The 27,618-nt window shown below is 45.2% G+C and overlaps 1 protein-coding gene across 1 annotated transcript in view; it reads left to right on the plus strand.

Moving 5' to 3' along the window:
- Positions 1 to 903: 903 nt before the first annotated feature.
- The window catches only part of LOC121363083 (fibronectin type-III domain-containing protein 3a-like), a 39,145-nt gene continuing 12,430 nt past the window's right edge, over positions 904 to 27,618 (plus strand). Inside the window, exons 1-10 of the mRNA XM_041485170.1 lie at positions 904 to 979; positions 5,555 to 5,645; positions 17,208 to 17,343; positions 20,422 to 20,497; positions 21,333 to 21,409; positions 22,890 to 23,127; positions 24,086 to 24,358; positions 25,310 to 25,365; positions 26,471 to 26,625; positions 26,886 to 26,945. Of these exons, the coding sequence (XP_041341104.1) occupies positions 17,248 to 17,343; positions 20,422 to 20,497; positions 21,333 to 21,409; positions 22,890 to 23,127; positions 24,086 to 24,358; positions 25,310 to 25,365; positions 26,471 to 26,625; positions 26,886 to 26,945 (1,031 nt within the window). The 5' untranslated portion in view covers positions 904 to 979; positions 5,555 to 5,645; positions 17,208 to 17,247. The remainder of the gene's footprint in view (positions 980 to 5,554; positions 5,646 to 17,207; positions 17,344 to 20,421; positions 20,498 to 21,332; positions 21,410 to 22,889; positions 23,128 to 24,085; positions 24,359 to 25,309; positions 25,366 to 26,470; positions 26,626 to 26,885; positions 26,946 to 27,618) is intronic.

A 27,618-nucleotide genomic window follows, 5' to 3' on the forward strand; every position in this document is an offset into this window, starting at 1 on the left:
TCTGAAATCCCTGCAGGATGGGGTCTGACAGGGATCCTAAATCCCTGCAGGATGGGGTATCCCTGCAGGATGGGGTCTGACAGGGATCCGAAATCCCTGCAGGATGGGGTCTCTGTGCAGGATGGGGTCTGACAGGGATCCGAAATCCCTGCAGGATGGGGTCTCTGTGCAGGATGGGTGGCCCCAACGCTCTCCATGAGGAAATTGTCCTTAATATCCAACTAAACCTCCCCTGGCACAACCAGCGATGAAACCTCTCCTTCCTCGTCTCTTTGCCCACTCAGTCGGGGTCGCCCCCTCACTTTCATGCTGTCACCATTAAAGTTTTTTGTGGTGTGACACAGTTTTAGGGTCAGGGACGTGCTGTGACCCCCAGATTGTGGGGTGCACTGCGCAAAGTGGGAAACCTCCCACTCACCCTTGTCGTGACGGGGGATGGAGACCAGAGACCCCCGAGGGGGCCGGGACACGGTTTGGTGACACAGGCGGAGCACTGGGGTGACAAACAGTGCCTGAGGGTGACACTGCCCAAGGGGGACAGACAGTGACCAGGGGACAGTGCCCGGGGTGACACTGCCCAAGGGGCACAGACAGTGACCAGGGGACAGTGCCCAGAGTGGCGGGCACTGTCCGGGGGGCACAGACAGTGACCAGGGGACAGTGCCCAGAGTGGCGGGCAGTGCCCGGGGGTGGCGGGCGGTGTCCTGCAGGGACAGACAGTGCCCAGACAGGTCGCCCGCCCCCAGGTGCCACCAGCCCGGGTCGCCCGCCCCCAGATGCCACCAGCCCGGCCCGCCGCGGCCGCCCCCCCGCGCAGCTTTCGGCGGGCGCGGTGTCCGGGAGCCGCGGATCTTCGCGGGCTGTGGTTGGCGCGCCCGCCCGCCCCCAGCCGGCGCGGCGCAGGCGCGGTGCGCGCATTCCGTGATGGCGGCGCGGGCGGGCGGCGGGCGCTGAGGCGGCGGAGCCCGCGGGGCACACGGTCAGTGCCGGGGGCAGCGCACGGGCACCGCCGGGGACCGCTCCCCGGGGCCCCTTCCCCGGGCTCCGCGGCTTCCCGGGGCGGCGGAGAGCGGCGGTGCCCAGCCGGGGCGCGGTGGGCAATGCCGGGAGCGGAGCCCCGCGGAGCGGAGGGCGGGAGGCGGCGCGGAGCCGGGCGGGGGCGGCTGGAGGGACAGGCGGGACCCTGGGGACGGGAAGGGTTTTCTGAGGCGGGGGACAGCCCGGGCTGTGGGACAGGTTGGGGGTGGACGTGGCGTAAGGGGCAGGTCGGGGCAGTATCCGAGGGGTTCCGATGTCCCGGGACATGGGGTGGGATGGGGTGAGCGGGATGGGATGGGGTAGGATGGGATGGGGTGCCCGGGGTGATCTGGAGTGCCCGAGGCGCACGGGGTGCCCGGGGTGCGGGGCAGGCAGGGTTCGAGGTGTCCGGGACAGACACCGGGCTCTGTCCGGGTGCGCTGCCCTACGGAGCGGGAGCATCCCCCCAGGAGACCCGGCGGGTTCGGGGACAGGGCTTCTGGGGAGCCGCTCCTAAAGGGACTCCCGGTGCTCGGAGAGCCGGGCCGGGCCGAGCGGGGGCTCCCGGCTGAGCCCGCCCGGATGGGGTTAATGCCAGCCCGCACGGCGGGTCGCGCTTCCCCCAGCCCTTTCCCGCTCGGATCCTCCTTCTCCTTCTTCCCCTTTCCTCTCCTTATCCTCCAGCTTCGTGGGGCAGGAGGGGCTGCGATGTGCAGTCGCACCCCCGGGTCCCCCCTGGCCGCCCCCCCGTGCTCCCTCCCCGGCCGCCGCTGCCTGCGAATGCCACGTAGCCTTGTAGTTGTTCCCCTTGGCTGCTCCGCAGCTCCGGTCCCAGACACCTCCCCCGCGTCCTCCTGGGCTCGGGGCAGGGGGAGGTCACTCCTGTCAGCCCCTGCCTGCCTGCTGACCATCTTTTGCCCTCCCCCTTCCCGCTGTGTCCCCCTCTCCGCCTTGGGGCAGCAGCAGTGGGGACCCCGCTGGGGTCGCTCTCTGTCCGCTCCGATTTATGTGTCTCACAAAGGGCTGGGGACTTCAGCAGCGGGTGCTTCCCCTCGGGGACAGTCCCCAGGGATTCTTTGCCCCCAGACTCAGCAGCCCCTCTGCCACCTCAAATCTGAAGTGTTTTGCGTGGTAATCTCCAAAAACAGGGCAATAATGCATTGCTGGCAGGTGTATTTGCTCCCTTCAGCAGCTCGCCCAGCTGGTTTCTGAGTTTCATTTCTGTTCAAAACTTGGTTGGAATGACGGAAATTTTCTGTAATTTGTAATTGAGGTGTCAGTTTCTGTCCATTCTGCTGCTACTTTGTCTTCTCTCTGTCCCGTGCTAGTTGATTTTTTTCACATTGGCAGCCCTTCCTTGCTTTCCCTGCTGCCTGATTGGGAATATTGACACACAGATAAGTTCCCCAACAGCCCGCTGCACGTATGGCTGTGGCCTGTGATTCCTGATGTTTTCCTAATGTATTTATCTTTACAACACTGCCTTCAATAGGGAAATACTGTCTCAGTCACAGATGGAAAGACTGAGGCACCGAAATATTTATGGCCCAAGGTCGCACAGGAAGTATGTGGTGAGGCAGGGAATTGAATCTAGGTTTCCTGAGCCTCAGATTAGCATTTGAACCAGGGAAGCATCCTCTCTGTATTTTAAGCCAATAAATTGACCTTGGAGTTAAGATCCAGTGTAGAAGAAAGTACTTTGTGTTTGGTTCAGTATCTGTGTAAGTAAGCACAGCCTGAGTTGCTTCCCACACTCGCATTCCTTCCCTTGGTTTATGTAATTTGTGAAAGAGGATAAGGTGGTAAAATAGGAAAGATGTTGACTTTCTCAGGGCTCAGTGTGTGATCATGGGTGTTGAAAAGCAGCCAGCTATTACACTCTCCTCTCTCTTCGGGCTTTTTACCTTCCTGTTTCCAAATCTTGGAAAGTTTTGGAGCGTTGTTGTTGTCTGGGAATCTTTTGTTCTCAGCTGGGATCAAATAAATCTCATTTTCTAGAGAGCTGAACCGATTCTCTGGATCCCAGATCTCTGTTTGGGATCCTTCACTGGGCAGCCTGTGGATAAACAGGGCTGGGACTGATGGCTCACACAGCTCCTGGAGCAAGCTCTTACAAGTTATTCACTCAGCTGTAGCTCAGGATTGTTGCAGCAAGTTTTTGGAAAACTTGGCTTCAGCTGGAATGAAGCAGCACTTTGACAGTGCAGTGGAATAATTTCAGTTCCTTCTGCACAAATACCACCTTGCCCTGCTCTTCTCTTGGGACAGCTGACTTTTGGTGGTTTTTTTGGTGGTGATTTTCTTCAGTGGTTTTGAGGAATTGGATGTTAGAATAGTTTAAAACAATAACTCCTGGGGGATTCACCTTGAGAGAGAATAAAGATAACTTTGTCTACACAAATCCATTTCCTTCCACAAGCCTTGATCACAAACTGCATCTCTCTTTGATGTTGCACTGACACCAAATCTGCATATAATTATTCTGTATAACTCTTTTCATGACCTTTTGGTTGTCATTTTTGGAGGTTGGCATTGGCATCCTGTTAACTGTGGGGCTTGTCCCACCCCTGCCAACAATTGTCATCTTTTATGGTTATTTTTAGGAAAGGTTTGGTGAGTCCTCAAAAAAACAATATTTCATATGGACTGTGCAGACAGGAAAAATTCCAGTATTCTGCTCCCGTTCTGCCTGGCCTTGGGTGAATTTCATGCAAATTAAATTTTATCTTTTAAGCTTGAAAAAGCAGCATTTTTATTTGGTGACTTGCCATTTCCACAATTGGGAAACTTGTCAGATTTAGAAGGAAATACGTGACTGGGAAGACATTCTTATAATATTGTTCATCAAAGTCAGGAGCTGCTATTAAATATTGTAAGAATTCTTTCCCTGGTTCCATATTTTCTTAATTTCCTGTCATGATTTCATTGAATCGCAGAAGAATTTTAAAATTATCTCTGAAAGCAGATGAAAAAAACCTCAATATTAGTAATCCTGCAACAGGCAAGAGGCTTGAGGGAAAAAAATTACATTTCTCACTTCTAATTTTGGTCTGTCTGAACTCTCAGTATTTAAACCTGGGGTTGCTCAAGGCTCTGGTCTCAAGGCTGGGGGATGTGGAGGCAGGAACCTGTGCATTTTTTCACCTGTTTTTAACACATTGTCATGAAGCTTCCCAAGGTCAAGATGGTTGGTTTTCAGCTGTTATCTTTGCTGCAAGCCAGACCTTCACTGAAAAGTTTTGGATTCCTGAGTGAGGAGCACACACTGAACTCTTTATTGCATTCTTGAAGAGCTTATTGTAAAAGCAGCGATAATTTATTCTTTCAGTGGTGCTAACACAATCCTGTCTGTGTATTGACCAGCACAGACAGACCACTGGCTCCCAGCCCTTGGGCCCTTTCAATCCTAATGTAAATCTCCCCTTGTTCCCAGGATCTTGATTGATGTGGAAAATGCCTCCCTTTGCCCAGGATTCACTCTTGAGGCCTGATGCTTTATATTCAATATTTTTCCAGTGTCTCATTTAAAGCAGCTCAGGAGGAACATTTGTTAGGTTGTGACTTCAGAAGCAGCTTCAGGTGATGTCATCAGTGTGACCTGAAGACAGTATCACCTTTTTGGTGGCAGTGACAATGGACTGCTGTGTGGGAGCTTCTCCAGGCAGCCTGAGGAGCCACCAGGACTCAGATTTCTTGGAGTGTTCCAGTAAAACTGCAGAACACTCTGCACCTGCCTGGGCCTTATCTTTAGAGACTCAGCAGGAATTTCCCCATGGAAGGGGTGGCCAGGCCTTGGCAGGGGCTGCCCAGGGAGATTTGGAGTGCCCATCCCTGCAGGTGTCCAAGGAAGGACTGGAGGTGGCACTCAGAGCTCTGGGCTGTGACAAGAGGTCTGGGGTTGGGCACAGGCTGGAATTGATGATCTTAGAGACCATTTCCAACTTTACTAGTTTTGTGAAGAACAACATTGGGGATTGACCGATGCCTGCAAAACCTTCCTGTGTCTGGAGGGCCAAAAGAGGGGGCTCAGTGTGCCCTAGGAAGTGTTTTAGTGCTGGATGCAGCCTGAGAAAGGTGGTGATTTTTACATTATTAAATACAACAACTGAAGTGGTTTAACAACTCCTGGAGCTGTTCATTTCCTTCTGCTGGAGCATCTTTAGTGGAGCAGTTTCTAGAATAAAGCTGTGCTGCCCTGTAACAGCAAACTGGGATTGCATTTCCAGCTTTTTGTACAATTTATGTCTTTTTATGTCCTTTAACAGAAGGGAAATGTGCTTGCCAATTTAAATTTGGGTATGTTTGGAACTTGATTTTTCTGTCTTTATTGCCATGCAGAGGAGTAGAACAGGTATAAAGTAGTTAACTAAATAAATCCAGTTATGTCCAAAGAACTCCCCAGTGGAGTTACCACTGCCTATCCCCTCCTGGCTCCTGCTGTTTCCATGGATCTCTGGTGTTCCCTGCAGCTTGTTTTTCTTTGGATTTCATGTTTGCCAAGGCACTAACATGAAAATGTGGGGTTTTTTGCCTGCAGAAAGAAGCTTGAGGACAGCACACATTGCTCACTCTGCAGCAGGCACTGGAACACTCACCAGGAGGAATTCCCAGTCAGGAGAGTGACAACGGTAATTGCACAGAATTTAAGATTCTCCCAGGTTTTATGATTTTTATTTTCTCATTAAATCTCTAAGTAACATTTTAAGTTGAAATGAATGTATTTGACAGACCTCTAAACTTAGGACTCTTTTTTTTCTGGAAGAAAGTTCTGGACAACTTCTTATCAAATGGAAAAAATGAATTAGGGAAGGAAGAACTGATTGAGTTCTTGAGGTGAGAAGAGTTTCAGGTTCCACAGGAACATTATTGATTTTGTAAGGTGGCAGCCTTATCTCTATTTTCACATTTCTTACTCTTTCTTCTCCCTTCACCCACTTAGCTGGAAGTTTTCTCTTGGAGAAGATTGCATAATTGGCTTTGGATAGAGAAAGTAAATTCTGTTTTTAGCCAAATGCATTTGCATTTCCTGTGTGGAGAGCAGCTGGAGTGGGTGACAGCATTCTGGTAGTGCCTTGCTCAGATCCTTTGGTTTTAGTTGGAGATCATGGAACTGGTCGGGTCAGGGAACTGATCTGCTGGAAAAGCAGAAGGGAATCTGTCAAAACCTTGGGAAGGAATGCTGGAAAGCAAAACATGATCAGCAAATGGATTTCATACAAGAGGTAAAAAGAAGTGATAATCATGCTGCATTCCTGGATCTGTACAGGTGTTGTGGAAGGAAAAGCATTTAACCAGGTTAAATCCAAGTTTATAAATTCAGATGAAGTTTTTTCATCTGTCCTTCCATGCCCTTTATTAAATAACTTCAGCATTAATTTCCTCCATGGGAATCAGTTGCTTTCAGTTCTGCTGAGTGAGGTATTAAAGTGCCCACTGATGTCACTGGGGTTTGTCATCTCCAGTCAGGAGTGAAGGCAGTTTGATGTTTGCGTGGGAGGAGTTTTATGCTCCTGGAGGACTTGCAAGATGTTCATGTTGGTTTTAAGCAGATCCTGCTTGAAAAAAGCTTTAATCCGGTCACCCAGGTGTGTATTTTTGTCCATTTCAGTGTGAGGGGTGAGAATTATTTAGAGGAACTATTCAGATTTGGAAGATAATTATGTAAACAGCCTTTTGGTGTATTGTGAATTGTCATTTTGCTTTTTAATGCCTGGATTTCTTAAAATGTAAACTTGGTAAAAACTTACATAAGCTATCATCATCCTTTAGGTTCTTTAAAACTGATAATTTCTACTTAGGCAGTTCCATAAAAATGTGATTCAGTGCCCAAACTTCCAGCAGGTTCATTGATTTGCAAATAAATATTCAGAGCTCAGGTCCAGAAAGGAATGATTTCAGTGTGTTGCCAGCCATCAGCTGAGCTGTGGCAGTGATTCTGTGCTGCTCCTGGCCCAGACTCAGGGAAGTGTTCCTGCTCCAGCCTCATGGGGATGATCTCACACTTGCATTTTTCCCTTGCATTTTCCATGAACTAAAAAAATGCACATGGTCTGATGCCATGGGACTGCTCAGCTGTGGTAATTGCAGTCATTTATTGGTGTGTTTTAGCCCTGGGTTTAAGCATAACCTGTTCTAACCAGCCTAATTTGACCCAGTGCTCAGCTAAAGTGTTACAGCCTCAACCTCTGGTGTTGTGCAAGGAAAAATCTGCAGCTGCTGCATCAAAATAATTCCTCCTTGCTCAGAGTTTGCTTAATCTGCTCCAATTTGGAGAAATCCTTTGCTTTTGCTGGGGTTTTCTGCTTGGTTTTGAAGTCCTGGCTTAGGAGGGTTGTTAAATGAGAGAGGCCTGTTTGTGCTGCATCCAACACTGGTGATCTGGAGACCAGAGCTGGTGGAAAACCAGCCTTTGCTTCCTTGGAGCCTGCAGAAACCAGGGAGCAAACTCCTGTTTGTTCCACCTGTGAAATGCTGGTTTTCCTACTGTTTTTTTGGATTAGGCAGCAGCTGACTGCTCTGAGCTGCCTCATGGCAGGAGCCTCTCCTGGAAATGGCCTGGTGGCTCTTGGTTTTCATGATTGCCCTCCCTGAGTGGAGTTTAAAGGAAATAAACCCGTGGAGATGCGGAATGGAAGCATTTGGGAAAGAGCTTTTGGATCACCTCTGTCTCATGCCAGCTGTGTGTGTCTGCCATCCCATAATGCTCCCAAATTCATGGAGGTATCCCCCAGCTCTGGCACCAAGAAGGGCTCAGTTTTGGTGCTTTTCTGGCTCAATCCCAGGGGGTTTCATCCAAGTTTGGACACACATGGCACAGGACAAAGCAGAGCAGCCCGGCTCAAGGTGCTCTTAAATTCCCCACTTTTCCTGGTCCTCACTGGAAGATTCTAAAAAAAGCTTTAAAAATACTTTAATATTTATTCCTTGCCATGAGCTGGGTGTTGCTGGCTGGAGGGAGGGACTGGGATGAACAAGGTGCTGTGGAATGATGTGTTCCTGTTGGAGGGAACGTGTCTGCACACACAACAGCCATTCCTTTGGGTTGCTTCCAGGCTTCCAAACAGAACTTTTCCCCTGGAATCTGGTAAATGGGCAGAACTTTTTTATTTTCAGGGAAAAAAGTTATAAAATGGCTTCAGTTTTACCTTCCACTTGAAGACAAATGTGTCCCATGGAGAATAGCTGTGCCCAGTTATGCAGATCCTTCTCCTGGATTTCAGAGCCTTGGGAGAGGGTGCAGCTCCCTGAAGGAACTTGCAGTTCCCAGCTGGCAAACCTTGGCACACTTGGAAACTCTTTGTTTCATCTGCCCAGCTCTGTGGTACTTCCAGGTGGGAATTCCAGCTGCCTTTTTGCTGACCAGTTCAGGCCCAGGAGAGAATTCCTGGCACAAACAAGGGCTTGTGCTCTGTCTTGTGCCTCTGGGCAGAAGTTTTTTGGATTTCTTTTCCATGGACTGTGGTGTCTGTTGCTTCCATAGCTTCCAAGTGATTTAGAGAACCATTTGGATATAGAATTTCCATAGTATATGGTTAGTGTGTAAATAAACTGGTTTGCTTCATAGCCTAAAAGAAACCAGAATAATGTGGTTTTAAATTTATTTTACACTTGGAAAATCATATTTAAAACAAGCCTATTGTTAAATTGCATGTAATAAAGGCTTTTTTATCTAAGCTTGAAAGTTTTTTCTTTATGTAGCATTAAGATATTAAAATGAGCACCTTGGCTTATTCCAGAAAGTGTCACCTTTGTAACAGGTGGAAAGAAAGATATTTTACATTTAATTCTTTTTTCTCTCTTTCTCTCCTTTTTTTTTCTTTTTTGTTTTTTTTTTGTAGCAACATTTTTGCAGCTAGAAAATTTCTGATCCCTTTATTTTTTAAGCTGAAATAAGAATGAAGCATCTTAATGGCTGAGTCCTTTGAGGTTCTCAGTTCTGAACATTTGTGGAAGCAGGATTGGGATTAGGACAGGAATAGGACCTTTCAGGAGCTCCTGGATTTTGGTTTATGGGACTGGTCACTTAGGTCACTTAGCACACAAATGCTCAGGATTCAACTCTGCTTGTCTGCCAGTAACAGAAAAGCCATAAAAGAACTAAAACAACAAAGGAAAATATTTATCTAAAAGTCATGTCATGTTTGCATTATAGAAACTGTTATTGCCAGTCTTACAGGTCTCCCAAATTAATAATTCTGAGGGCAGGCATGGCCTTAACGTGAGCATAATATTAAATAACAGCTCAAATCAAATGAATGCACCCTGGGCACTGACAGAGCTTTTCTGCCCAGCTCTTCCCAGCGGAATTTCTTTTGGGAAGAGCAGCGGGGAGTTGTGCAGCCTATGAAAAACGTGGGTGTAAGCCTGGAGGGTGGGCACTGGAATCCTGAGGGATGGAGTTTCAGGCTGGAAAACAATCCTGGAGTGCTGGGGAGCTGCAGGGGGAGGCTGCAGGGGACAATTGTGTGATGGCTTTCCTGGCACGCTCCCCCAGGAACCCGATCCTGAGCCAGGGTGAAAGGCGATCTCATCCCTCGGGGCAGAGCTCCCGGGGCCTGGCTGGGTTGGAGCTGCTGCTTCTGGGTGGTTTTAGGGATTTTGGTGTCTGGGAAGTGAGGGTTTCCATCCCAATCTTAGTCCTCCTCCAGGGAGAATTTTAGGAGGGTTGAGGTCTCGCGGTGACCTGAGAGATGAGTGTTAATAGTAAATTAAAAATCCTTCTGTAATCCAAGCAAACACTTGGAGCAGAGTGTGAGAGCCCTGTCCTGTGTGTGGAGCTGGGCTGGAATTTTGGTGAGATCAAATATGGGGTCTGTGACCCCATATTTAAGTATTTTCCTATTATATTAAAAATCTCTCTCCAGAAAGATCTCATACTGACTTTAAATGGGAGGAACACTGCAGACAGGCATGGATCAGCTTTATTCCACTGTCCAGAGAAGAAACCAAACACATTTCATAAACAGTGAAAAATAAGTTTATAACCCCAGACAGAAGCTGTCCCAAAGGCTGGATTTTCGTTACAGTAAGTGCTGGGTTTAAGATGACAAAGTTCCTACTCCAAGAAGCTTTCCTGGGGTCACAGACCTCACCTGGGTCAAAGCCACCCCTGGATCAGGCTCTGAATAGTCAAAATATTTGAGACCATTTCTTGGGTAAATAATGAGGGACATTTTCAGGTGAGCTCTCAGTATTCAGAATATTTGAGCCCATTTCTTGGGTAAATCATAAGGGACGTTTTCAGGCAGGCTCTCTCAACATGGAGAATATTTGAGCCCATTTGTAAATCATGAGGAACATTTTCAGGCAGGCTCTCAGTATTCAGAATATTTGAGCCCATTTCTTGGGTAAATCATGAGGAATATTTTCAGGCTCAAGGCTGTGTTGCCCTCCTGGCTGGAAGCCAAACTTCCCACAAGATGCTGTGGCCTAATTCCCTTGGGAGCCGTTAGAAATGATTTCCAGGATTTTAATCAAAACATGGATTTAGTGGGGAACAGATGACTTATGGAGCAGGGGTGGTCCCTGCAGAGCTCAGGTTGTAACTGAGCTTCTGTTAAATCTCTCCTTGCCTTAATCTTGCTCAAGGTAACCCCAGTCCATCCACAGGTCTCACGTGTGGTCCTGGGGCACAAATATTTCAGGAGTGGGATGGTACCTTCAGCACCTTGTTAATGCTGTTTATTGGAAACATTTGGGTGGGAGAGGGCAGCTTGGGTCTTATTTCCCCAATTTTTTCTGCTTTAGAACTGCGTGGGGCATATCTGGGTGTTTTAAGAGTCATAATTAAGGTTGGATCTTTTTGACAAGGTTATTCCTTAGCCTGAGGTTTGGGGTGGCTCTGTGGTTGTTCTTTTTAACAGCCTTTGGAGATGAGTGATGGAAAATTGATCTGATACTGGAGTGTAAAATACTCAGAGCTTCAGTTTGCAGGAGATCTGAATTCTAAGGCATGGCAGTAACAAATAATATTCTTTATCAGAGAACATGGGATTTCCCCCTGCTCAGAGAACATGTACTTTTATGTATTATATAATATTTATAATATTAATTAGTAATTCTATCAGTGTAAAAAGGTGTAAGTCAAGCTTTAGCTGTTTATACAATACTACTTTTAGTAAAGAGCAATATTAGAGTAGTTTACTTCCTGCAATAAGTGAAAATTTAGGATCAGGCTGACAGGTTGCATAAGGCACCGAACCTGGAAATCAGGAAGTCTCTGCTGAATTTCAGGCTCTCCTTCCTGGACACATTGTTCTTTCTAACTCAGGCATGCTATATTTAAAAAAAAAATAAAATAAATGAAGTTTCCATTTAAGTAATAAGCTCCTTGGAATAGGAACTTTGTCATTTTAAATCCAGCACTTACTGTAATGAAAATCCAGCCTTTGGGACAGCTTCTGTCTGGGGTTATAAACTTATTTTTCACTGTTTATGAAATGTGTTTGGTTTCTTCTCTGGACAGTGGAATAAAGCTGATCCATGCCTGTCTGCAGTGTTCCTCCCATTTAAAGTCAGTATGAGATCTTTCTGGAGAGAGATTTTTAATATAACAGGAAAATACTTTAATGTGAGACAACAGGAACTTTGAAACTTGCTAAATCTGTAATACTGCAACACATTTGCACAATAGATAACGTAACTAAAGGATACAATTCCAATGAAAAAGTTATTTTTATCAGTTTATTACATTTTTCTTCTTTTTTTTTTTTTAATATTGCAATTAAGAAATACACAGCCTCTTTGTTCTTCCATGTCCTGCAGTAAATACTGGCAAATTCATTGTCAGTGCCTAAAGAGAAACATGTCTGTAAACTGCAGATTGTAAATTTGTGGTGACTGCTCCAAAAACTCTTGATAAAACAGGAGTGATGTGTTTATCCAGGAAGATTCTTCTGGGCAGAACCTTTCTTCCAGATATTGCTGTGACAGTTTTGAAGTTGCTTCTCCTGTGTCATTGAAGTGGAAGTGACAGAGCTGACGTGGTGCCTCGTCCTGAGCTGCACGTTGGGAATGGCTAAAGGAGGCTCAGGAATGCTGGGAGTTCTGCCCAGGAATTTACAGAACATTTATGAAGTCATTATGGTTGGAAAAGCCCTCTAAGATCCCCAACTCCAACCGTTGGTCTGTAACTGCCCCTCTGCCCTGGAATTATTCATTATTCCCTTGGGATCCAAACCAGCAGAGACAGTTGGCTTGGGGACAAGGGCATGGGGTGGACTCGATGATCTTTAAGGTCCCTTCCAACCTAGTCATTCTGGGAATTCTGGGAATTTTAGCATTTCCAACTGTCTGGTGTGAATGATCCCTGATGTTTTCCAGACTTGGGGTGGGATGATCCCATATCAGCCAGCCCTCAGGAGCTCCCAGGGAGCTGCAGAGCAGTTTTCCATGGAATGTGAGCCAGAATCAGTGAGCACTGAGCGCTCCTTGGGGGCTGGCTGGGCTTCAGGCTGGAATTGGGCTGGAGTGAGGGGAGGCTGATGCTGGAGCCTTGCAGAGCTCAGCTGGAATTTGGGCTGGAGCAAAGGGAGGCTGGGCTGGAATTTGGGCTGGAGCAAAGGGAGGCTGATGCTGGAGCCTTGCAGAGCTCAGCTGGAATTTGGGCTGGAGCAAAGGGAGGCTGATGCTGGAGCCTTGCAGAGCTTGGCATTTTTGCTGCAGCAGGAAGTGAGGTCAGGCCCAGCTCTGTGGACAGGAATTGTTTGCTGCAAGGGCAGTCCTGGAGATTTTCTGTTTTTCTTAGAAGCTTTTGTAGGAGTGTTCCTGGAAAATGTTGCCTTCTTTTGAATATGGGAACAGGACCATGTTACATGAGGTTGTTGAATTAGTCCAGAACACATCTCATGACCCGTTTTTACAATATGGATTGGGTTTATTTCGTTTAAAATATGTTCTGTTGTGAAAAATTACTGTATTTCAGTTTTTTAGATGTTGAATAATCTTTGAATATAAAAGCTATTTAACTTAACTAACTCAAGCTATTTAACTTAGAAATGTGTTACCCACTACCACTTCTTCCACCTTCAGGTTTGTTGCTGAGATGATTAATGCAAATTATTTTAATTTTTTGTGGCTCTGTGGGCTGAATTCATCCCTCAGCTCAACCCAGGTTTGGGAATGACCTTTAGCTGATGTGTAATACAAACCACTGCAAAAAAATGAATCAGGCCAAAAGTGCCCTTGCAAAATGTAACCTTTCTAAATTTTAATCTGTTTCATTCCATACTGAGTCAAAAATCTTCAGGACAGGGTGACAAAGCTGTAGAGACACCTCTACAAGTTCTGCTATTGATTCATATTTAATGAGTCACTAAACTTCAGTTTATTTCTATAAATTACAAAATTTTCCTGGTCTTTAATGCTTCCAGATGGGATTTTTCTTGCTTATTTTTAGTCTAGAATGTAAAATTTAGTGTATTAGCTCATCTTTAATGTCAGTGCAGCTTGTGAATTCCCAGGACTGTACTTTTTTCCTTGTTTTCTTCTTTTCCCTGACCACTTGAATAGTTCCTGGGGATGATAAATCCCTCACTGCCAAGAACAGACCACAGCAAAAGCAGTTTGAGCTGCTCTTCCTGAGATTGGCTGGAATAAAGTGGCTTTAGGGACCAAGCAGCTCTTTGATGCAGTTCTCCCTGTGGCTGGGTCCATGAACAACCCCCCCAGCTGCATTTGCCTCTCATCCTGACTTGGTTTGGGGTAAATCCAAGGGTTTAGAGGAAGTCTGGAACCACTGACAGACTTTTAGGGATGATGTGAAATTTGGGAGTGTTGGTGGAGGAGAGGCTGGACCTGCCCTGGCCCCAGAACCCCCTGATTCCAGCTGTGGGCAGGAGGAACAGGGGAATTCTGCCCTGCTCAGGTGAGACCCCACCTGCAGAGCTGCTCCAGCCCTGGGCTCCCAGCACAGGAAAGACCTGGAGATGCTGCAGAGAGTCCAGAGGAGACCACAGAGCTGCTCCAAGGGCTGGAGCACCTCTGAAGCCAGGCTGGGAGTGCTGGGAGTGCTCACCTGGAGAGGAGAAGGCTCCAGAGCGACCCCAGAGCCCCTTCCAGTGCCTAAAGGGACTCCAGGAGAGCTGGAGAGGGACTTGGGACAAGGGGTGGAGGGGCAAGACACAGGGAATGGCTTCCACTGCCAGAGGGCAGGGCTGGATGGGATATTGGGAAGAAATTCCTGGCTGGGGAAGCCCTGGCACAGGGTGCCCAGAGAAGCTGTGGCTGCCCCTGGATCCCTGGAAACATTCAAGGCCAGGCTGGATGGAGCTTGGAGCAGCCTTGGGACCGTGGAAGGTGTTCCTGGCCGTGGCAGGGGTGACACTGGATGGACTTTAAGGTCCTTTTTAACCCAAACCATGCTGGATCCTGTGATGCCTGAGTGTGGATGGAGGTGGGTTCAGGAGCCTGGAGTCTCCTCTCTGCCCTGTGCTGGTTGCCCTCCACATTTCCCTGCGGAGCAGCCTTGCCCTGCAGGGAGAGCAGGACTGGATTCCCTGCTCCAGGCCAGCCGTGGGAGGGTGTTGGGAAATGGCTTTTCAAGATAGAGCTCTGTCTTTGTTTTGTTTTGCAGGAAATTGTGCTGAGTATGTAATAACTTTTCAGGAATTCTCTTTTTATTTACCCAAATACCACCTACTTCCTTGAGTGAAATGGAGACTTTGGAGAGGTGAATCCGTGGATTTATTTCCCTGGAAGAGTTTTACCTGTTGAAGTGGGGAGGGGTTGAGTCCCACATTCATTGACTGTGTTCCCTTGGAGTGCAGGGTGGTTTTGCTGCTCTTATCAGTGTTTTCAAGGAATGAAGCAGTTCTCAAAACCCAAAATAACTTGGTTTTTTTCCAGTTTGTCAGGATGTCCCTCTTTGTCCTCAGTGTTCTGCTACTTGCAGCCACCCCAGCCCAGCTGCACAGGGAAATATCAACGTTGTGAGCCAGGTGAAACTGCCCCAAAACCTCTTCAGATGGTTTTGTTCCTGTCAATACTTCTGTTTTCTCTGATCATATGGCCATTGCTACTAAGACACAAAATTGGCTATTTTTGGAGTTTATCCTTAACAGTTTAAAACCAATTATTTCCTGATACTCCAAATATTAAATTTTTCCTCAGAGAAATGAAGTTACAGCACTAAGCAAGCAGAAAGTGTTTGGAGGTGTCCATGTAAATTAAATCCTCCCTGTGTCATTAGGCAGGAGATGAAGGCTTCTAAAAACCACAGGGATGTTGGGGCTCTGCTCTGTAATTTGTCCTAAAGAGAGAATTAAAATCAGCCAAGGCAAGGGAAGAGCACAGAAACTCTGAACCTTTATTTGAAGTTGCAGAGGATGAGCACAGAAACTCTGAACCTTTATTTGAAGTTGCAGAGGATGAGCACAGAAACTGTGAACTTTTATTTGAAGTTGCAGAGGATGAGCACAGAAACCCTGAACCTTTATTTAAAGTTGCAGGTGCCTTTGGATCCTGTTTCAGAACACATTTTTCTGCAGCTGCTTATTTGGGGTAGTTGAATTTCAATGCAGACAGAGTTGCCCTTTGGTAAAGGGTTTTCCCCTTTATTTTAAGTTTTAATTTCTGTTTTCTTTGAGATTCAAGAAATTTATATGCAAATATAAAATAAAGAATTTTCATTTTGCTTGTGTACAGTGAATTCCTGTTACGACTTTTAAGGCTTAGATCCACCCTCAAAAAATGGGAGAGGTGTAGAGGAAGAAACCTTTGCCTGAATTTTACCGTTCCAGGCAGGGCTTTTTAAGTGGAATAGTTAAAATTTGCATCCTTGGCAGAGGCAATTCCAAACCTGACAAAAAGGAGATTATTTTATTCAGGAAATAAATACCATGCTCAGTGTATTTATTAAGTGTATTTAGGCCAAACCTGATGCAAATTTGATCTTTGAGGTCCTGTCCAGCCCTTGCACCTTGCAGTGATGTTTGGCTTCTTAAAGCTGTTACTGGAGCAGCCCTGGAGAAGAATTTCCTTGTGAAAGGAGCTGGGTTTGGGAAGTCTTGAGGAGTTTGTTGTGCTGCATTTTGTGGCTGTGTGATTGTATCTCTGATTTTGAGATGCTTTTGCAAAGGAGGAATGGGGGTTTTATCAGTGGATTCCACCAGCTCCTTTGCCTTGTCTTGATAACACAGGAAAAACCTTTGTAATCTCAGCTTTCTTGCAGATTTTTCTGTACAAAATCAGTTAAAAGCAGAAGAAATTATGTTATTTATATTTCTCCTACTGTTGCTAATCTGCTGGAAATACAGTCCCACAGGTACAGAATTAATCAGTTTTTGTCTTTTTTCTTCCCCAAAAATTGCCCTTTCCTTGCTGCTTGTGGAGAACTGAAGAAAGATTTGACACTTTGAAGCAGCCTGACTCAGTTCATGCACATATTTAGGGAGGTGTTTTGTGGTTTGCTTTTTATTTTAAAGGAATTGGACCCTCCTAACCACATTTTGCCTTCTGGTTTATGGGAGGTAATGGGAAAGGAGCAGGAAGTGTCAGCATTTCCTGTATCCTGTTATCTTGTGCTTTTTATGGATGCTGGATTAACTGTACACTGAAAATTCCCTACCATTGGGAGCTTGTAGCTTGATTTGCTCTAATTACTATAATTAATTTGTATCATGTGTATTTTGACTTGCTCTAATTACAGATTTTTCCCTGGAAGCTCACAACTCCGCAGCACTTTTCCATTCACATTTCCCCATGGTTGTCAGTCAAAAATTTTGGGACAAAGCAGGATTTTGTGTTGTCTCAAGCTTTGCTTTCACCCTGGCAGATTTTGTATTGGAGAAATTGCATGGTTTAGGGTTTTTTTGGTCATCACTAAAATGTAAATGTGGTGTGTGCATTATGTAGCCTAAAGCTCGGGGTCTGGAGTGGAAACAGTTTAGGAATTTGAAGTGCAAATTTAGGAATAAATTGCTGTATAAATGTAAATTCCTCTGCTGTGTAATTGCTGCACTGAGGTACCAATTCCAGCACTCGTGGCTGAATATTCCTGATAATTAAAGGGGAGAATTTTGGGAAAAGGACATTTATTGCTTACATGAAAAGAGTTAAAAGTGAGAAACAGGATAACATTGGACATTTGGGTGCACTGGGAGTTGACAGAGCCGAGTTTGTCAAACAAACAGGGAATGATTTAAAGAAGGGAGTGCTGGATCTGACCTCATCCCTGTTTTTTCTTGGAGCAGGTGGTTGAGGTGAGCAGGTGTCCATGAGTGATCCCAAGAAATGATGGCTGAGCAGCCGCCCCCCCTGGAAGCCACACCTCTGCTGAATGAAGTGCCACTTCTACCTCACATGGTCAACGGGGACAGCATCCAGCAGGCAAGTGAGCTGAACTGGGAGCACTGGGAGCAACTGGGATGGGGGCTCCACCAAAACCAGGCAGCTCTGCCACTGGTCTGAGAGCTGGGGAAGGATGAGGTTGTGAGCACTGACATCAGGAGTTAAACAGAAGTGGAGAGAGGAAAAAATCATTCAGCTCACAGGCAATGGACAGCTGTGAAAAAAGGGCTTTAAAATGGAGCTGCAAACTCCAAAAATCAGAGGAAAAACTGGGGGGTTAATAAAGGTTTTGAAGCTCTTGTGAAGTAATGAATAAAGATTAGCAAGGGATTGCAGAGGAAATCTATGACAGGAAAATGAAAGGAAAGACCTTGGCTTCCTGGTTTTAAGTGTCTTCATTAATAATTACAGTGCAGTGGTGAAACCTGAGTGTATTTACTTGAAACTTTAGAGCTTTGTTGGACACAACCCTTCAGAAGTCCCTGGTAGGGTTAAAAATACAGGTAAAAAGTGGCAGCAGAACAATTTTAAAGCCCAAGTCTGTGTAAGTTGTCAGTAAATGTGAATTTAGTGTTCAGCAGAAAGAGCTGAGTGCTTTGTACTGCAAATACTGGGAGCTCTTCCCATCCTTGAGGTCTGGCAGGCCATAAATGCTGAAAGTTTACATGAGATCTCCTTTAATTTGTCATTGCTGCAGATACAAAGGAGAAATCTGTGTTGTTTCAGTTGTATTCTTGGGAAAATGGGTTTTTTAAAGTAAAAAGTCCTTTTCCCTTTCTGCCTCAGACCCTGGGGGTGGAAGTACAATGAATATGTCTGGAAATGAGCAAAGTCTCCAAGATATATCTGAAGTTCTGGCAGTAGAAGGTGAAATTTCAGCCCTGCCCAGCTGGGAGGTGGCTCAGGTGGTTCAGGTTTCATGAGGAAAGGAGATCATGTAGATTTAGTTGGCTCCTGTCCCCAGAGCTGTGTGTGTGGGACATGGAGGTGACACTCACTGACATTTTTAGCACCTAGAGAGGACTTTGCAATCAGGTGAGATTAAAAAAAAAAAGGAAAATAATAGAGTTGCATTGTGGAGATGCATTTGAAGAGCAGCTTTGAAGTATAAATAGACTCTTTTAAAGAGAGTCTTGACTTAGAATCTTTATTAATGCAGAGGATTTTTAATTATTACTCCACCAGTGCTGTGGAGGACAGTGCTAATACTTAATTATTGTAGAGAGATTTGTTTCCAGAAACCAAACCTGTGTGTTTGGCCAGTGAATCCATTAGCTCCATTTCTTTTGAAGCAGAAGTTGGAAGTTTTCTGGAAGGGTTTCTGGATCCAAGAAGGTGTGAACAGGGCTGAAAGCAGAGCTGTGGCTGAGCAGCTCTGGCTGTGCCGGTGCCACCAGCCCTGCAGAGGTGCTCAGGACACCTGGAGGCGTTGGCAGCTCCTGGGCTCAGCACTCTCAGATCCACCCCTCAGCCCTGCTCCAGCTTCCTGGAAATGTTCCTTGTTGGAAGGTGCCTGGGAGTGCATTTGTTCATTAATTCCAGTGAGTCACTGCTCTGAGGCATGGCCTGAGCATTCCTGGCATTCCAGGCTCCCACTGTTGGGATCCTTCCCTCTGTTCTGAGCTGCTCCTGAGAGCTGGAGTTCATGGAGCCTGTGCTGAGGATGTGCCACCCTCAGAGGCTCTGAAGCTCTCAAACATTCCCTTTCTTGCTGAGTTTTGCCCTCAAAGATGAGCCTTTTCCTGAGGTCAGTCCCTGCCTGTGGAATCCTGGATCCACAGTAAATCTTTTTCCTGTTTCTTGTGCTCTGGCAAACCCCCAGCCCATTATTGTCAGTTTGCTTTAAACAATTGACACTACTTTGCTCCCTTTACCCCAAGAAATGTATTAGCATTGAAGTCATGCATTTTCCTGCAATCTGAAGTGACAAATCTGCATAAAATTCATTATTAATGCAAATTATGCCACGTTTAAAGGCATTCTCTGCCTTCTCTCACTCTCCTGGAACCATAATAAATGTTACTGAGTGCCTAAATGGCCTTTTCAGGGATTTTGGTGGCTTACATATATACAGAAACAAATCACCCACCCAAAGTAAAATTCTCCTGTACAAGGAGCATCAATTCTCCCCTACAAGGGAGATTATGAAAAATAAAATCAAAGATTAATACACCAATATGCAGAAGCTGCAAAAACAGTGTTAAATTTATCATTTATCCCTGGAGTCCTAGTGATGAGAACAGTGAAATTGGTGCCTGGGGAATTCAGGGAGCTCCAGCACTGAAAATGTGACAGCACAGAAAAATTCATTCATTCATTAATGTCACGTGTAGCTCATTTTATCAGGAATTAAATGACCAGGTGATTTATTCAGGTCTCATCTACCTGCTACAAATGTCACTCCATGAACAGTGTGAAAATACTTTATAAAATTTGAATGGAAGAAAATTGTACTGATTTTCACAGCTGCTTTAGCAAATACATTTTATTTCAGTTTTTACATCAGCTCCAGCTGTCACCAGGGTGGAATTTGAATTGTGTACCTGCAGTTCTTACCTGGCCAAACCCCCTTTTATTAAAGGATTAACTGTGGAATATCATAGATGTTACAGTAAAGTGCCAAAATTCCTGAGGCTGGGCAGGATGAGGGGAAGGTTTGGGATCCCAGCAGTGCCTGAGGAGTGATCCTGGCCCAGCTCCACGTGGATCTCTGTGCAAGAGGACCAAAGGGACCTGCAGGATGTCACTGGGACCTGGTTCCTTCCACAGGGAAAACTCACCTGGGCTCACAGGAGCTGCAGGGAAGGGGTGGTGGGAAAAGCCTGGAATGCAGTGTGAATCTCAGGTCATTATTGCCTCAGAAAAAGCAAAAAAATCAGTGTGAAATGTGAAATTAAAAGCTTATTTCATGTATATCAAGTGAGGCACTTCTGGGGAAAAAGATGAAAAATACAAGGATTTTATGTCAAAGTAGGACATTCTACCCATTTTCCTGTTTTACTCCAAGATTGCCAAAGCTCTGTTGTTGTTTGTCTCTAAAGAGAAGGAGTTTTCCCCCAGAGAATTTCTAAAATTTAAAAAGCCCCCAACCCCTCTTTTGTGTTTCGTTTCCTGCAGGTTATTCTTGTCCAGGTAAACCCAGGTGAAACATTTACAATTACAACTGAAGATGGACACATTCAGTGCATTCAAGGTAAAGGGAGGCTCAAGTCCTGAATCCAAATATTTTGGTTCTAGGGTTATTCCACTGCGTTTTTTCTGTGATGTCAGATGTGTTTTCTGCACTGGAATAAATCAGATTTTTCAGTTTGTGTCCAAGCACAAATGAGGCAGCACTGGGAAGCTGCCAGGATTCCCTGAATCCTGCAGATTTTCAGTCCCAAAAGATGGATTTGCAGTGATCCTTGACTAAGTGTCTTCCCAGGATCCTAACACGTGATTTCTATGCATTTATTAACAATAAGTTAAAGAACTTTAAGGGGAACTGGGACCTCCCTGTGCTGTGAGGTGGGGAATCATTGCTCCACTCTGTGCTTGCAAATTCCTTCTTGCCTTCTGGGTGAGTGACAGAAAACCTGAGTCAGGGCAAAATATCTCCTGTAAGTCAAGTTAAATTTATCAGCATTTGTCACCATTTTACATGATACTGTATAAAATGTGTCCATTCTGTTTTCATCAAATCCCCTATAGGAATACTTTCCTTGAGCTTAACATGAAAAATAATGCATTGAAAATTAATTTTTAAATTCCTTACATCAGCTTTACCCCAATACCTGCATTTGCCTTCAATACTACAGACTTTTAGCTGTCACATATTAAGAGCTAAAATTATTTATACAGATTTTTGTGCAATTAAAAATACCCTGTTGGCCAAAGCGTGGTGGCTGGAATAAAGCCAATAATCCAACAGAGAATGGGATGCAATCCCTGATGTTTCAGGCTCCAGGGTGAGCTCCCACCTTTGGCAAAAGGTGTCTCCAGCTGGCAAAAGCCTTGGTTGTTAAGCGGTGGCCCCTTGTCCTTGGCAGGTCCAGCTCATGTCCCTATGATGTCCCCAAACGGTTCCATGCCGCCGATCTTTGTGCCTCCCGGTTACGTATCTCAGGTACGTTCATTTCTCCTTCTCTTGCTGGGTGGTTTTGGGGGAAATTTTAATAATATTTTTATTATTTATTGCTGATTTTAGCTGGGAAAAAAGCTGTTTTTTCCATTGAACTTACCAACTGTTTCACTTTATTGTGGGCTCTGTCCCCTCTGTTGTTGAGTAATGTCTGATCCAGTTTCCAGGAATTTTTTAATCCTGCTCCCAGCAGTTAAAGACACTTTTAGTAACAAGGACAGCTCTGAATTGACTGTCTGAGCTCCATGAACAGGATCCACATGTTTATTTTTCATCAGTCCTGTTTGCAGGGTGAAGCTGGGTCATGTGAACAGTCCCAGCTGGCTGCAGGTTTTCTATTTGATATAAAATTTACCCGAGTTGTCAGTGCCCCTTTCTTGACCAGCCCTGATCTGAAATTCCAGCAAAGCAGCACTGCTGGAGCAGAGTGTGGTGGTGATGCAAACACTGATTCCAGTGATGTGTTTGGGAAATAAGCATTGCTCTGGGCTCTCCCAGCTTTGCTTTTCCACTCCCTTGGATTTTCCACTCCTGGGTGTTGTTCAGGTCAGACCTGCATGTTGTTACCAGAGATACTCCCAGTTCCCAGTTTGATTTATTTCTAAATTAACGTGTTTTAAATGGAAATAATCAAAACCAAATGTGGAAACTCATGTTGTAGTAATGTTGAAAATCAGGAGTGTTGTGAGTAGGTTTGAAACCTGTGAATTCTTGGGTTCTCCCTGCAGTTTCTTTTGCACACAGCTGCATTTTGGGCTTCTGCCATTCTTCAGCTCTGCAGACCTTGAGCAAAGATTCCCCCAGACAATTTCTGATCCCTGTGAAATGAATCCCTCAGTGCAAACAGTGGGCAAAGCCCTGGCAGCACTGAGCTGCTCAACCTGAAAACCACATTTATTTGTTCTGTGTTTGCTGTCACCTGAAACCAACAGGGTTGGGTTGTTTTCCCTTGGTTGTTGTGACAGGGATTGACAAGTTGGAAAGCGGCTTTAAATCAGAGCTTGAGTTACCTGGACTGCTCTTGTCAGATGAGGTGATAACTTTGTGCTCCCAGTGGCTGGAGGAGCCCAGGGCTGGTTCTCTTGGGTTCTGCCAAAGTGGAGTGAAATAATTCAAGAGTGAACAGGTTGTGGGCTCCCATCCCTGGAAGTGTTCCAGGACAGGCTGGATGGGGCTTGGGGCAGCCCCTGTGGAAGGGGTGGGATGAGATGAAGTTTAAGGTCTTTTCCTACCTAAACCATCCTGGGATTCTGTGATTGTTCTGCACTTTGGTGTGACTGACTGCCTCAAACTCCCCTTTATCCCAGCAGTACCTGCCTGGTTTCCAGTGGAATCCAGTCTGGTGTGCAAACCCTGCCTGTCAGGTTCTGGCTGTGAACCAGAGCAGGGAAATCCTTTGTTGAATGTACAATATCTGATGGGATTCTCTCTGGCCTCACAGTTGATTTCTCCCGTTTCCCTGCAGGTGGTGGAAGAAAATGGAGTTCGGAGAGTGGTGGTGGTGCCCCACTCGGGGGAATTCCATCCTTCCATGCATCCCCCTCCTCCTCCCCCTCCTCCCCACGTGCCCCATTACATGCACCACCCCCATGCCCTGCTCCCACCCCCCCCTCACCCCGTGTTCCCCGCCGTGCCCGGCACGGGAGAGCTCCCACCTCAGTTCATGCACCAGCACCCGCCACCACACGTGTTCCAGGAGCAAGGTGAGAGCCCAGCGTGTCCCCAAGCCCTGGGGACAGCCGGCCCTGCCTCCCCACGCATTAATAACACAGGGGTTGTGTTATTAACTTGGAGCACCCCTGTGGGTCAGGGATTCACCGGAGTCCCTGAGGACTCCCTGAGTGTGCAAAGTGTGGTTGTGTATCCTCTGATTTTTCAGTTTGGATCCTCTGTTTTCAAGGAATTATGCACATTTGTACCTGAGAAATGTTGTATTTTCCAGTGTTGTATTTTCCATGCATCCCTGCTTTTGCCACTGTAAATCCCACAGCAGTGACTCCTAAAACTCCTTTCCCTAAAACTCTGCCCTCTGAGTTTTGTCACAGCCTTGGTGTGAAGTTTATTGAAAATGAACTTAATTTGATATATGAATGTATTTTTTTTAGTCCAAATATGACTGAAAAGTGAACAAAAACAACCCCAAAAATGTTGTTATCCATAGTGGAGGGTGAAGTGCAGACCCACTCTAAAAACTGAACAAAGCAACAAATCACTGAAGAACTAGGGTTATGTTGAATTAAACCAAGCTCTAATCCTTATTTTATTTTCAAGATTTAAAACAGAAATTAGACTTCATAAGACTGTTCATTGTCTCTCAAGTTTAAATTGAGTAATTCGGTATTTTGACTCACTCTAGGCTAAAACAGCATTCAGGATGTGTTGGAAAAATTCTGTTGGGTCCTAAATTTGCTTAATTTTTCATAAATGTGTCTGTAGCAGGGAAGAAAGGCAGCTGTAAAGCAGGATCTGGAGCAGCTGACAGCAGAAAGGCCCAAAAAATTCAGTTTAAAAAGACCCCAAACTCCAAAATCCCTGCACTTCCAGACTGACAAAGCACAGGGAAGTTCCAGGGGCTGGGTTTTAGTGATTTTTTCCAGCTTGTAAATTCAGATGTCAAATAAATAATTCAGAATAATGAAGTCTTTTCTCCCTTCTTTGCAGAACCTCGTTCCCATGGGAGGACAAACTTCATCCAGAGGGATGAGAGGAGTCTCAAAATGCAGGAACACCTCAAGAAGAGGCTAAAGGACAGACAAGCCAGTGGTCACACCAACAATAAACTGAACAGCCCTCCCTCCTCACCACATAAAGTCCTTAATTCTTCCAATGCCACAATTCCCAATGGGAATGGAAAGGGCCAGCAAGGGGCAGTTGGAGCACTAAAGCAGAAGCAGATAGGAAAAGCAAAGGGCAGTCCAGAGGCAGAGATGGGAGGTAGGTGGCATGGACAGAGGAAATCTCAGTTGTTTTTTATAAATTCATTGCAAAACAGGGTCTGAAAAAGCTGAATTTATGAATTCATTTGGCTGTTCAGGATTAGAGAAAGCCTGAAATCCATTATGGTTAGGGGTTTTTTTGGTTTGTTTTTTTTTTTTTTTTTCCCTTGGGATTCTTTGGGTTAGGGGTTTTTTTGGTGGTTTTTTTTTTTTTTTTTTTTTTCTCTAGGAATCATTGGAATATCAAATTTTTTTTCATTTGATATATATCAGAGAAGGTCTTCAGGAAGATTTAATCTGAAACCTTTTTACTTCCCTGCCATTTCTGAGCCAGGACTGATCAATATTCCCAGTGAGGGTGACCTGTAGGTACTTCCAGAGCTTCTGATGTCAGAGTTTGTGGTACTTTTTGGTTAACCAGGAGCCATTTAAGCTTCAAAAAATAAGAAAATTGGAGCAGTTGTAGAAAGTGCTGTTTAATTAGTTCTGATTTCAGCTTTTTAATACCTTGTGGCTACTAAAAACTTTGTGCAGTGTCTTTGCTTTGCTTTGAGACAGTGTCAGGCTTCTTCCAAACTGGGAATGTTTTGCCATAGAAATTCCAGGAAAACACATCAGGCAGAGATAAGATCTTATTGTCATTTTTTTTAACACCTCTCATTTTTGGAGGAATGTTTTTATGTTGTCAAAGAAAACCTATTTCTGCTCCATTAGGAAAAGATCCCCTTTGTGCAGGATGTACTAAAAGGGTTTTTGTACCACTGTTGGTTTTGGATGGTTGGTGTTTCTGCCCCTCACGCAGCCAAAACAAACAGGGGAAATGAACTTTGCACAATAAGAACCATTGTTCAGGTCCTAATGAGGCCAACTCCATCTCGTGGTGGCCTTTTGGTAACAGCCTGGGTTGCTCTCAGGCTTTGGGATAATCTGGTTTGTGTTTAAATTGCAGAATCTGACACAGAATCCAGGAAATGTGATACTCACTTGAGCATTGGCAAGCCAGTTGTAAGTATTAGCCCTAAAATCCCATTATTTTCTGGGCCTGTGCTTCCTAGAAAATAACTTGTGTTTGATCAATCCCTTTTTCTTTGTTCTTAATGGTTTGATTTTTTTTAATAGAGAAGATAAATACAGTTTAGTTGTCAGAGTTCCTAGCTGGGAAAGGGCAACCATGCTGGAAATTCACTATTTCTCAGTTTGCCAGCCTGTAATCCCAGAATATTCCACTGCTGCAGTTTTCCAGTGTATGTGAGGGCTTTACCTTGCAAACCAGGGGCCTGCTAAAGTCTTGGGAGTTTGTTCACTCCTGGAACCATCCTATGCTCAGCAGAAAGGATTTAGGAGTGTTGAGGATAAAGTTTACACAAATAGATCCTCTTTTGATGTTATATTGAGAAACTGGAGCAAATATTTGAGTATTTAGAGACTTATTTAGGAAGTAGGAGTCTGGTGAGGGTAATTAAAATGTCTGTGTTTGATACTGAGCAAGTTTAATGAGCTCTTCTCTGCATTATCCACACAGCAAACAGGGGTTGTGTTCCTTTGCACCAGCTTTTGAGGGGTTTTTTGGTCCTTTAGTACTTTTTCCCTGCTGCTTCTGACATCTGTACTTTGAGCTACCCCAGGGCTGTGTTGCCTTGGGCAGAGAGAATTTGGAGTGTGGGAATTAAGCAGCTAAAAAAAAAAATCAGACAAGAAATGTTGAGTTTTACAAACAGAGCCTGTGCTGTCCCTAGGATCAGTGGCTGGATATTGTGTGAGGGAGCTGTCAGAAAATGACAATAAGGTGTCTGTGCCTAAATCTGATCTGGGGTCCTGCCCGAGACTCCCCAGCTGAACATTTGCTCCAAGTGAGTGATGGAAACGTTGAAGCAGGAATTTTCTCTTCCTGCCCCACTGTGGTGTTGGTTTGGTGTTGGAAGGGAAAGCCTTTAGAAATGAAAAGAGGAAATCATTGCAATCCAAAGAATGCTTCTATATTCCCACTCCAAAGGTGAAAGAATTCCTCCAGTGAGGAGCTTCCTAGGCCAATTAGCGACGCCATGTTATTGACTAATTAACCTTTTCTTGCAGAAAGCAAACTTACTTGCATTATTTATGCTTTTAATAGGTTTCTGATATACAAGCAAGATCAGCCGTTCTGTCCTGGAATCTCCCAGTTAGTTCACAGAATGGAGAGAGCCATAGTCATAGTCCAGCAGCATTTACATTTGAAGTAGCAATATCCAACAGTGGTAAAAATGGAAAATTTAAATCTGTCTATGTGTAAGTTTAGTTTCTTCCTTTAAGCACAATGTTTAAACCATTAACCAATCAGCAATCTCTCTATCAGGAGCTGTTTGTTGACTTGCAGACCTTCCTACTTCACATGAAATAAATTTTAAGTAATGTCACTAAAGAGTTATACATGGACAGTGGGAAACTTAAATGTGCACTACGTGGTTTTGCTTTTCAATGAGCTTTGAGCCCTGAGGTTTAAGGAAGAGCTGTAACTCTGCTTTCTGTTTGTTTTTGCCTTTTCACAGTGGGGAAGAATTAACAATTACACTTCCTGATCTCAGACCAGCCACTGATTATCATGCCAGGTATGCTGCTGGGAAGGAAATAAAGCTTTGGGGGATATGGGCATTGCAGGATTATTGTGGCTTCATGGAAAAGGGGTGATACAGACAGTTAAGGAATACTCTGAAAAAACACCATGCTGTGGACACTGGGTTTGCTATCTAAATTCCCATTTATCTTCTAACTTCATTAAAATCCCACCTCATTTCCTTCCCTACCACCTTCTCTGTCTCCTCAGATTCCTCAGTTACAAACTTTAAATTATTCTCTGCTGGTGTTTTTTTTAGAACAACACTCTGTAGATTGTTGTGGGCTGAAGTCAGTGGGAAATGAAATAATTTAGCCTTGAAATGGGATCTGAAGTCTGACTTGTCTGATTTTGGAGATGCTTGTCTGACTTGCAGCAGGGAAGTGCAAGCAGGGAAGTGGGAATGGGCTGGATGATCAGGAGTAAACGATCCTGACTGGAGGTGTTGGGCTGGCCAGGGAGAGAGCAGCTGCTAAAGAAACCAGGGGAACCAGAGTCACACTCAGTGCTGGGGCACTGGAGCAAGTGAGATTAAAAATTCCCTGCAGCAAAGTCCTGGAACAGTTCTGGGTGTGGGAGGTGTTGGGCACAGCTCCACCTGCACAGTGTTTTCCACAGAAAGTAGCTGGACTGCTGAAAACGTGAAACAATTCCTATGAAAACTGTGA

This window comes from Pyrgilauda ruficollis, unplaced genomic scaffold (genome assembly GCF_017590135.1).
Source record: "Pyrgilauda ruficollis isolate IOZ18807 unplaced genomic scaffold, ASM1759013v1 scaffold7, whole genome shotgun sequence".
NCBI classification, from domain to species: domain Eukaryota; kingdom Metazoa; phylum Chordata; class Aves; order Passeriformes; family Passeridae; genus Pyrgilauda; species Pyrgilauda ruficollis.